Source organism: Anomaloglossus baeobatrachus, chromosome 3, assembly GCF_048569485.1.
Source record: "Anomaloglossus baeobatrachus isolate aAnoBae1 chromosome 3, aAnoBae1.hap1, whole genome shotgun sequence".
Taxonomy (NCBI): Eukaryota; Metazoa; Chordata; class Amphibia; order Anura; family Aromobatidae; genus Anomaloglossus; species Anomaloglossus baeobatrachus.
Genome location: NC_134355.1, coordinates 274005881 through 274018119, shown reverse-complemented (window position 1 = coordinate 274018119; position 12239 = coordinate 274005881). Strand labels below are relative to the sequence as shown.

General features: G+C 43.7%; 1 protein-coding gene across 2 annotated transcripts in view; it reads right to left on the bottom strand.

Annotated features, from left to right (window-relative positions):
* The window catches only part of AHI1 (Abelson helper integration site 1), a 351645-nt gene that overhangs the window by 219694 nt on the left and 119712 nt on the right, over positions 1-12239 (bottom strand). For both annotated transcript variants that reach the window (XM_075339856.1, XM_075339857.1), the window contains exons 17-18: positions 9709-9849; positions 7018-7166 (exon numbers count right to left, since the gene is read on the bottom strand). In XM_075339856.1, the coding sequence (XP_075195971.1) occupies positions 7018-7166; positions 9709-9849 (290 nt within the window). The remainder of the gene's footprint in view (positions 1-7017; positions 7167-9708; positions 9850-12239) is intronic.

Below are 12239 nucleotides of genomic sequence, written 5' to 3'. Positions count from 1 at the left end.
ACACAGTCCCTGTATAGAGGTTCGCTGCTGGTTGCTCCTTCAGGGGAGTTCGGTGCACAGTCCAGTGGGTCCACCCCCGGATGGTCCCCGACCCTCGGTGACCATAACAGGGTCACAGGATATAATGGACCGTACCATTTGTTCTACAATTTCTCCGGAGTATGCCAGTACCCATATGTGATTGAAAGCTACTTTTGAGGCAAAGTCAAGAATGGAAGGTGCGCCATATTGGAGTGCAGATTTAGTTGGAATGGTTTGCGGGTGCCGTGTCACTTTGGCAGAGTCCTTGAGGTGCTGTAAAAGCAGAAACCCCTCACAAATTATCCCTTTTTCCAAACTGCACCCCTCAATGAATTAATCTAGGAGGGCAGTGAGCATATTGACACTACAGGTGTGTCACAAAATTTTATACTAATGGGGGTGAAGAAAAAAAAATTACATTTTTACCACTAAAATGTTGTTTAACTCCAAATTTCCAATTTTCTTAAAAAGGAATAGGTAAAAAAAAAGGGCCACATAATATATACCACAATGTCTCCTGAATGTGGCAAAAACCCACATGACTGTACAGTACTGTTTGATCACACGGCAGGTGTTGAGAGGGAAGGTGCGTTATTTGATTTTTGGAGCACAGATTTTCCCAGAAAAGTTTGCTGACTGCATTTTCAGAGCCCCTGAATGCCAAAACAGCAGAAACGTCCTCAAGTGACTACATTTTGGAAATTACACCCCTACGGGAGTTCTATGGGATAGTGACGATTTAGTCTCTGGAAAACACCCATGGAGTCAAATGCAATTATTGTTGCAGAATTAAAAATTGCAAAAAAGGCCCTTGTTGTGCCCAGTACATTGTAACCAGCTCTTGCTTCGGAAACCTGCACCCCGTAAATAAAGCGGGCTCTCCTAACTACAATATTGCCAAATATGTGGATGTGGTTTAGGCATATTGTGGGGCTTAAAAGGGAATGGGGCATTTGGTTTTGGGAACGCAGACTTTGCTAGTTTTCTTTTTTGAGAGGGGGGCTACTATAGCATTTTTCCAGAGCCTTTGTGCTACCAGTAACATCGAAGCCCCTTATATTTCAGTTAACAGATGACCGATCTGAGTGGAGACTTATGTTTTTGCGGGTTGAGTTGATTGCTAATTGGTAGCTATTTGGGGTAGAGAACACTTTGGATCAGTTCACATTTATCCTGTGCTCTTTGCTGAACACTTTCATAAGGATTTCCATCTATATTTCCGAAATACGTGATTTAAGTGAAACTCCCAACAGATGCATTCACTAATGAGTCAGTAGAGTTACTCCGGACTCAGTTTGGTCTCTGTTCTGCGGTGACCATCTTTTCTAAGGTGTACAAAAGTATAGTCGACCGCAGTTTTGTGCAGGTCTAAAAAGATGTGTAAAAAGATGGACACCGCCAGACCACAGGCCAGACAGAAGTTCAAAGTAACTCCATCTACCTCATTAGTGAATTTTCAGTTGGGAATTGTATCTGAATCACGATTTTTAGACATTTACATGTAACATGTAATCCCCGGTGTAAGTGCTCAGTGTATAGCACAAGATAAACGTGAGCTGTGCCATACTGCGATTTTTGGGAGGCAGAAACAAATCAACAGAAGTTGAAGAATTGGCTATATTTATTTATTTATTACACCGTTCACTTTGCGGTGTAAGCAATGAGTCGGCTTAATTTCTTAGGTTAATACAATTACAGCGATACCATATTTATACATTTTTTTTAGGTTTGGCTACTATCAAAATAAAGTTTTTTTGCATCATCGAATTTTGTAGGCTATAGGTTTTTTTTGTCATGTGAGGAGCTTGTTTTTTGTGGGATGAGTTGGAATTTTCATTGGTACCATTTTGGGCGACAATATTCTTTCATCATTTTCTATTCTGCTTTTTGTGAGGCAGAATAGAGTAGAAACAGCAATTCAGGAATGATCTGTTTTACATTGTTCAAAGGGTGATAAAAAGAGATTTTTGGACACCTTCTGTTTGGGCGATTTCCCCGTCCCCCCATATTTTCAGGCTGCCAATGTATTATCCCCATTATATGTGCTGTTATATAAATTATAGGCAAGCAAAGGCATGAATTCCTTGCCTTTCATTGAAGTTGCAAAACATAAGTGGAATTGTTACAGACTAAAGGGGGCTTTACACGGTACGATATCGTTAATGTTTTATCGTCGGGGTCACGTTGTTAGTGACGAACATCCGGCGTCATTAACAATATCGCAGCGTGTGACACTTACCAGCAACCTTAAGCGACCTCAAAAATGGTGAAAATCGTTCACCATGGAGAGGTCATCCTAAAACCAAAAATTGGTAATGGTTGATGTTGTTCGTCGCTCCTGCGGCAGCACACATCGCTGTGTCTGACACCGCAGGAGCAAGGAACATCTCCTTACCTGCCGCCGGGCGCAATGCGGAAATAAGGGGGTGGGCGGGATGTTACGTCCCGCTCATCTCCGCCCCTCCGCTTTGATTGGTTAGCCGCTTAGTGACGTCGCGGTGACGTCGCTGTGATGCCAAACGTCCCTCCCCCTTGAGGGAGGGATTGCTCGGCAGTCACAGCGACGAAGACGACCAGGTAAGTGCGTGTGACGCTGCCGTAGCGATAATGTTCACTACGACAGCGAACACACGCTATCGCACACACGACGGGGGCGGGTGCTTACACGCTCGATATCGCTAGCAATTGCTAGCGATGTCGTAGCGTGTAAAGCCCGCTTAAGGCTATGTGCGCACGTAGCGTTCTGTCCCTGCAGACATTTCTGCAGCGATTTGAACAGCACACGTGCACTTCAAATCGCTGCAGAAAGATTCCGTAATGAAAAAAAAAGCCAATTCCATGCACTCTGAGTGCAGCCCCTCCCATAGACAGAGCAGGGGATACATGCAGAGCGCACGGAATAAGTGACATGTCACTTCTTAGAACGCGCACTTCGGGCAGCAGCCAAAGCGCTGCGCTCTAATACGCCACATGCGCACGTCTCATGCACAATCTTCATAGATTATGCTGGGGACGCAGGACGCATGCAGTTATGCTGCGGTGCAGATTGCAGCGTAACTGCATGCAAATACGCAACGTGCCCACATAGCCTTACACAAGCGCACCTGAACATGTCTAGAGATACCTGGACGTGGTCTGCAGAGGCTGTAAAATCTCAGAAAGATTCTGCAAGTCATTTAAAATCTAAGCAGATATAATCTACTACAGTACGATCTGATATAGCTAAAATTTCTCATTAGTGTCGAAACAGTCACAATACCTTCTGTTACATTTGTGTAGAGTACACGCTTAAGCCTCCAAGACGCACTATGACAACTCTCATCATGAAAGTCTATGAGCTGTAAATTGGATGCAAGACTGGTGATCAAGACAAATCCTGGGCTCCTCACATCTGTTGTAAGATGTGCTGTTGATCTTAGAGGTTGGCTGAGAGGTTCTCGCAAGTCAATGCCATTTGCTGTCCCAACGACATACCAGAACAGAAGGATCATGTGACAGACTTCTGTCTAACCAATGTCTCTGATTTCTTTACTAGGAATAAGAAATCCATTGAATATCCCAATCTACCTTCCGCTAGGAGACCAGTGCCACAAAATTACACTCTTTCAGTACCAAAGCCATGAGAGACATGGCGCGTAGAGAAGGCAGCCGACAAAGATGTTGCAGTCCATGAGTGAGAGATGGGGAACGAACCTGGTTCAGATTTTGAGTCATGTATGTCTTGTGAGCCCCATCTTATAACACAGCCAGAAATGAATGACTTGGTCCGGGATTTTCATTTGTCCAAAGCAATGCAGAGGTACTGGCTTCAAGACTTAAAGGATGGCATTTGCTGTCACTTGGTACAAAGTGCTGCCCTTCGAAGAAGCCAAGATGATTTAAGACAGTTTTGTAAATAGGTTGACAACCTGTGCTTCTGCACCGACATTGATGGGTTGTACGCAGCTTTGGGTTGTAAGAATGACCCGAAACAGTGGCATCTCTTTATTGACTCATCAGTGTTAAACCTCAAGGCTGTATTGTTACACAATGTTAAAGTTCATCCTTCAATACCTGTTGGCTATGCTGCACACATGAAAGAAACAAATGAGAACATGGAACTGTTCTTGAAACAAATCAAGTACAGCAACTACAACTGGACCATCTGTGGAGATTTAAAAGAAGTTGCTGCTTGGATTGCAGCTCGGATATACCAAGTACCGGTGTTTCATTTGCAAATGGGACTGCCGTGATAACCAGTCACATTATAGTAGAAGAAAGTGACCAATTCGTAACTAGTTGACTCCCGGGCAAAAAAATGTCGCACATGAAGCATTTGCGGACCTAGTAATGATATTTCTGCTTCCAATTCACATAAAGCGCAAGCTGATGAAAAATTTTGTGAAAGCAATGAACAAGCAAGCAGAAAGTTTTCGTTATTTGAGAAATATGTTCCCAAAAATAACCGATGCAAAGATTAAGGAAGGAAGACATGTTTGTTGACACATCATAAATGACAAGCACTTCGAAGAGATGCTGGTGGGGCCTGAGAAAATTTCTTGGAAAGCATTTAAGGATGTTTACAAGAATTTCCTTGGCAAATAATGAGCACCACACTAAATCAAATTAGTTGACAACCTTCTTGAAGCTTACAAAGAGATGTAGTGCCATATGTCATTGAAAATTAATTTCCTGCATTAACTTTTGAAATTCTTCCTTGACAATCTTGGTAGAGTCCATAACGGACGTGGGGAATGGTTTCACCAAATATTGCCATGATGGAAAAGCATTTTTAACCCCTTTATGACCAAGGAGGTAACTGTACGTCCTTGGGCATGTCGTGGTAATCTACTGCTGTGGTGAGCCGGCAGTGATCCCTACACTTGTCTGTTGATTTGAACAGCAGACATGTGGGGCTAACAGGCGCAGGTGTATCCATGATCCACCTGCTCCTGTCAACCCCTTAGATCGTCCTGTCAAATACTGACAGCACGATTTAAATGGCCACAGCGGGGAACATGCCATTCCCCGCCATCATCGGAGGTCCCATGACGCGGTCACAGGGAGCAAATAGTTGCCATGGAAGCGATGGGTCATATGATGACTCCTGTCGCTATCATGACATATTTCCTGTTAGAGCCAACAGAGCACCGGCTCTCATAAGAACACAGCATTTCTGTGGATCAGAGCTGTGCAGTTCTGATCAACAGAAATGCACAAGCGATCAGACTGCTGATCCATAAAGTCCCCTAGGGGGGGAACCAGTAAAATAAATAGATAAAAAAAGTCTTTAAAATTATGAAAAAAATAAAAAAAATAAAATTAAAAAAATAAAAATTATACACATATTTAGTATTGCCATGTTCAGAAATGCTCAATCAAAATATAAAATCAAATAATCTGAAAGGTAAACGGGTGTGGCGAGAAACAAATTCCAAAATGCCCAAAATTATGTTTTTGGTTGCTTCAAAATTGTTTTAAAATGCAATAATAGGCGATCAAAATGTGGCATCTGCACATAAAAGCGTCAGCTCAAGACGCAGAAAATAAGCCATCACTGAGTCCAGTGCAATTGCACTTTTTTTGCAATTTCACCGCACTTGGAATTCTTTCCCTGTTTTCCAGTACAATTATATGGTAAAACTAAGAGTTTCATTCAAAACTACAACTCGTCCCACAGTAAAAATAAGCCTTCATATGACAATATTGACGGAAAAATAAAAAAAAGTTATAGCTCTCGGATGAAAGGGTGCAAAAAACAAAAAAACGGAAAATCACCTCGGGTAAAGAGGATAAGGCTACTGGAATCCATCAGTGCTAGCTGACTATTGCTGGAGACTAATACAAGATGAACCAGATGTTGAGTACAAATGAAAATCAACAGCAAAACACTTTTGCTTTATTGACCTAATGCTGCAGGTAATATATAAATACTTCATAAATCAGTAAAACTATCTCCTGTTTCTCAACATTTCCACGTGATTCAGACTATCAGAAATTAAATTTCTGCTTAGCTCAAATGGGTTTATCATAAATCAGCTCAAATTTTCAAGGAAGCAAAACTTAAAAAAGGAATTGCCCAGTGTAATCCTATAAATGTGTTTCTGCAATGTACAGTGGAACCTCAGTTTACGAGTAACCCGGTTTGCGAGCATTTCACTATACGAGCAAAGCTTGCTGTAAATTTGTAACTCTGTTTACGATCAAGCTTTGCCGTACGAGCAAAATACTCACCGCACACACTTCCGGTTCCGTATTTTAACCTTGCTCTGAACCGCTCTTGCAGTTTGCACAAGCACGCACGCACACACATTCCGTTCCATCGCCGGCCTCAAAGTTCTTGTAGTTCACCGCTACAGGATGTGTATAGGGTACCCATCGCAACGATGGAGGAATTTCCACTGTCAGCCGCTACTCAAAGGCTGCGCGCTGGCCAATCAGAGACAAGCGGCCCCTGCCTTTGACGTCAGCGCTCTGGCATCAGTCGCGATGGTTACCGGATACACATCCTGTACCGGCGAACTACAAGAACCATGAGGCCGGCAATGGAACAGAAGGTAAGGTGAGAATAATATGTGTGTTTGTATGTGTTTGTGCATGGGTGGAATGGCACAATAAGGGACCAGGATTGGACATTGAACAAGTTGTGGAACGAATTGTCTGAGCTTGCATTATTTCCAATGGTAAATCTTGCTTTGCTAGACGAGTAGCTTAGTTTACAAGCACACTCCCAGACCGGATTGTTCTCGTAAACCAAGGTTCAACTGTACTATGTAATGTCTGTTTCTGATCCTACAGGGATCAATTTCATCTGCTGGGTAGGGTAGGAAGCAAAATAGTATATAGACAGGGTAGCATGGGATCGCAAATAATTCTGTGAGGTAAAACATTTTTTAAAACTTATGCATTGTGTGAACATGTGTTACCTCACAGGTCCTCCGTTCCAGTTAATATAAATACAAATAGGTGTACAGAGAGCTGAAAATTAAATCAAATGAGGGAAAGGAATGAACATACCAAAACAGAATCCAATTTCTGCTTCACTTTCATCATTCGCATAGAGGATCTTGCAGCAACGACAGACTCTTGAAATGTAAGAATATCTGAATTACTTTGCCCACTTGCATCACCAGATGCATGCACTGATTCGGCTTCAAGCTTTGCAACTAAATAGAAGAAAAAAATAAAATAAAGGCACACAAACATGAGCACCAATAAAGCACTAAAAACATTTCTTGCACACATACCCATACATCATATGTACTTACACAGTCTTACGCAATAGTTTGCCTTAATTTTCACAGTCTATTGATTTTCTAAGTGAAGAAATGTTCTTACAACCGTTGCAGGTAATATCCTTGTACAACATGTTTCAGCCTTGATTATTTAGCTATTACCCAGTATTTTTTATTATGTACTTTATGATAGTAGATTACTGCTAAGTGTAATAGTTATAGTGTGAAGGGAAAAAGCTCTTATCTACGCCTAACATCCTTCAGTGATCACCCGGGTCCTTCACGTTGTGGTGGGCTCACTCATATTGGGTCTGGAGTGATACAAGAATAAGTAAAGGAACAAGGACAGTACCGGTGACATTTAAAGACATCTCCAACTAAGATGCTGCATTTTGTTCTTCTTGCAGATTTGAAGCAGTCAATTATTTCAGTATTTACAGCAGTTGCACCAAGTCAAATGAAGAGTAAAAAATGCATAAAAAACCCATGTAAAAACATGTGTATTTTACGGTCCATTCTCCCTGCCAACACTATTTGCAATAGGATTTTGTGCTGCAAATACTGAAAGTGTACTTTCAACAACAACTGAACGATCATCATCAGCCACACCTATAAGTATAGGTGGGAAGGCCAGGATGTAATAGAGCGGAAAATGTAGGGGTAAAAACTCCAACCTAATCATTAATCCTACAGTGAAAAGAGTCATAAATCCACCAGAGTCATAAAAATGTATATAAAGTTTATTTAAATAGGATAAAGACCTACACCATATAATAAAATGGTAACAGTCACGGTGAGAATCACAAGTATAGACACCGCATGGGAAAAAAAAAATCACATAGTGCACCACTCACAGCTGTAATATGTACAACATAAATAGTAGAGATACTAAAGAGCAGAGCCTCTTAAAGTGTACATCAAGAACAGTACAGAAAAAGTATAGAGTGATGGTAGCACTGCTTACCCATTGCTCCCATAGTGAGCCTGAAACAAGCACAACCCCGATGTGTTTCGCATAGGCTTCTTTGGTTGTGTTCATACCCGAAGGCAGGGATGTCTAACCTATGACACGCATGTCAGACGTGACATGCAGAGCCATTTTTCCTGACACACGCGGCAGGGGGCCGGCAGCCACTTTCCGATCTATAAGGCAAGCTGCAGCCACCGGTGATTTAACTAGAACTGCATGTGCGGCTAAATTGTTCCAAAATGAAGAACCAGTGCTGGGGGGGGCACACATGCAGGTTTAGCTAAATCACCGGCGGCCGCGGCTTGTCTTATAGATCGGGATGTGGCCACTGGAAATTTGTGTTCTGTATCTTTAATCAGGGTCCCGAGTGAGACGTGCTTAAGTACCATGAAGTACGTAACACGCCTCTCTCTAACCCTCTGGAGCGGTGCATGAAGAGAGCTGCCATTGAAGGCGGGCGCCATTACAGTGTGGCTGTTGCAGTAAGTCTACACATCAGCACATTTATAGAGCGCTGCTGTTGTCTGAATCTGGTTCCGCAGCGCTCAGGATACATTATAAAAACGTTTTTTGGGGGAGCTGGGGAGGAAGGAATAGGAGATAATAACTGCTGTTGGGGGGTGGGGGAGAGGAGATAATCATTATCTCCCCTCCCCCCCCCAGCATTATCAGGACTGCTGAAGGGGGAGGAGGAAAGGAATCAGTCATCATCTCCTCTCCCCCTCTCCCCGGCATTTTTGTTATTAAAGCTATAAATGCTCATTTTTTTGGATTTTTTTGTTGTTTTTTTTTTTTTTTACAAATTTTGACACACTGAGCTCAAAAGGTTGTCCATCACTGCCCTAAGGCCTTGTTGACAAATCCGTATTTCCAGTAAAGGTTGAATAATATTTTTTTTTTTCACGGATACCACATGTACCCATGATAACCCATGAGGCTGCTCAGATGACCGTGTTTTTACACGGATCAGGTGTCCATACAACACATATGGAAACATGTGGTTTTTTTTTTCCAGCAGCACAGATAAGGCCAATACAAGTCTGTATGTTCGTGTTGTCCACTACTAGGATAACCGATAACCCTTTCTCAATCCAAGTTTTCCTCCAACTAAAATAAAAAAACGTATACTCCCCTCCTGTGTCGACATCATTCCAGCAGTGACGAGACTCACATTCAAATGAGCTAATCAACAGGAAGGGAGAGCTGCCGCCGCCACTCACTTCCTGTTGATTAATCATTTGTCCAAAGGAGGGGAAAAGAGAAGCGGGTGGTGATTGGGCGCGTGATGCCACAACCGCACTTGAGCCCCGGAAACGTGAGCCCAGACACCGCTGTAGCAGTGCCGACATTAGAGGACAGTATAGGCTTTTTTATTTTAATTGGGGGAAAGTACATGGAATGAGAAGTGGTTGTCTTAGTACTGTCACTTAGGTCCCAGTTTGTCAATTTGATAGAAGTCAGAAGGCTGTGTTAGAAGAATACTGCGCCAGCAATCATTCTCACCTTTGTAATCATAAATATACACAATAATTGGCTGGCTTGATCCAAAGGCACAAAATGCTACCATGTGTTCATGAGGGTGAAAGGCCACATCTCGAAGTGGAGCTGTATATGAAAGCTCAGTATACTTTGCTACCTGATCTCCTAGGATGAAAGAAAAAAATAATTAATAGCCTTTATAAGCAATACATGAATTTAAGCAATTAAAAGGGTTGTACAAGATATAAAATACCGTTAATACTGCAGACATCTTGAAAATCATTAGTTTTTTTATTAAACATTTTGTTTTAGCAATGACATTTAGCATTGCGCCACCTAGTGTTAGTATTGCTGGCTGCTATTGCCATTCATCTAACTTACTGTCCTAGAGGCCAAACGTGCAGTTTCCTCCCCGTTAACCCCTTAACGACCGCGGGCAGTAAAATTACGTCCTAGCGGTCATAACGTTACTGCCCGCGGTCTGCTGGCAGCAGCGTGCTGCGATCGGCACACATCTCAGCTGATTTTCACATCTGAGATGTGTGCCTGCTAGGCACGAGCAGAATCGTTATCTGCTCGTGCCGTTTAACCCCTTATATGGCGCTGTCAATATGTGACAGCGCCATTATAAGCGCGATCGCGGTAAACTTTTACTTACCGCCCGATACCGGAAGTCACGTGACGCGATCACGTGACATCCGATAGTTGTCATGGTAGCACAGGGTCATGTGATGACTCCTGTACTACACATAACTTGCTTTCACTTTCGCTGTGCCCGCTACACAGTGAAAAAGACAGTGAGCGTATCTGCTGTTTACAGCTGTGTAGCTGTGATCAGCAGATAGTGCAGAGCGATCGGACTGCTGATCGAAATAGCCCCCTAGGGGGACTAGTAAGAAGGGAATTTTGTTTACTTACCGTAAATTCCTTTTCTTCTAGCTCCAATTGGGAGACCCAGACAATTGGGTGTATAGCTATTGCCTCTGGAGGCCACACAAAGTATTACACTTAAAAGTGTAAGGCCCCTCCCCTTCTGGCTATACACCCCCAGTAGGATCACTGGCTCACCAGTTTTAGTGCCAAAGCAAGAAGGAGGAAAGCCAATAACTGGTTTAAAGACCAATTCAATCCGAGGAAACATCGGAGAACTGAACCATACCACATGAACAACATGTGTACCCGAAAAAACAGAAAAACCCCGAGAAAACAGGGCGGGTGCTGGGTCTCCCAATTGGAGCTAGAAGAAAAGGAATTTACGGTAAGTAAACAAAATTCCCTTCTTCTTTGTCGCTCCATTGGGAGACCCAGACAATTGGGATGTCCAAAAGCAATCCCTGGGTGGGTAAAAGAATACCTCATGATAGGGCCGTCAAACGGCCCTCTCCTACAGGTGGCCAACCGCCGCCTGAATGACTTATCTACCTAGGCTGGCGTCTGCCGAAGCGTAGGTATGCATCTGATAATGCTTGGTAAAAGTAAGTAGACTCGACCAGGTGGGTGCCTGACACACCTGCTGAGCCGTAGCCTGGTGCCGTAATGCCCAGGATGCACCCACGGCTCTGGTAGAATGGGCCTTCGGCCTTGAGAGAACCAGAAGCCCAGTAGAACTGTAGGTTTCAAGAATTGGTTCCTCGAGCCCCCGAGCAAGGGTGGATCTGGAAGCTTGCGACTGTTTACGCCGACCAGCGACAAGGACAAAGAGTGCATCCGGGTGGCGCAGGAGCGCCATGCGGGAAGTAGAACCTGAGTGCTCTCACCAGAACCAACAGATTGCAAATCTTTCTGAAATTGATGGACTGGACGAGGACACAAAGAAGGTGAGGTGATATCCTGATTGATATGAAAATGGGATACCACCTTAGGGAGAAATTCCGGAACCGGACGCAGAACTACCCTGTCCTGGTGAAGGACCAGGAAGGGAGTTTGTATGAGAGCGTTGCTAGCTCGGAAACTCTCCTAAGAGACGAGACCGTTACTAGAAGGCCACTTCCCGTGAAAAACGGGAAGGGAGACATCCTTCAAAGGCTCGAAAGGCGGCATCTGGAGAGCAATTAGAACCTTGTTCAGATCTCAGGGCTCTAACGGCCGCTTGTACGGAGTGCTGAGAAGACAAACTCCCCGTAGGAACGTGCGTACCTGAGGAAGTCGTCGTTTCTGAAAAAATACAGATAGCGCTGAGACTTGTCCCTAAAGGGAACTGAGCGACAACCCATTTTCCTACCTAGATTGCAGGAAGGAAGGAAACATAGACGATGCAACCGGCCAGGGAGAAACACCCTGCGCCGAGCACCGAGATAAGAACATCTTCCACGTCCTGTGGTCAATCTTGGCGGACGTTGGTATGCTAGCCTGTCTCATGGTGGCAACCACGTCCTGAGGTAATCCTGACGACACTAGGTTCCAGGACTCAATGCCACACCATCCGGTTGAGGGCCGTAGAATTCAAATGGAAGAATGGCCCTTGAGACAGCCAGTCTGATTGGTCTGGTAGTGCCCCCGGTTAGCCTACCGTGAGGCACCACAGAACCGAGTACCACAACATCCTCGGCCAATTT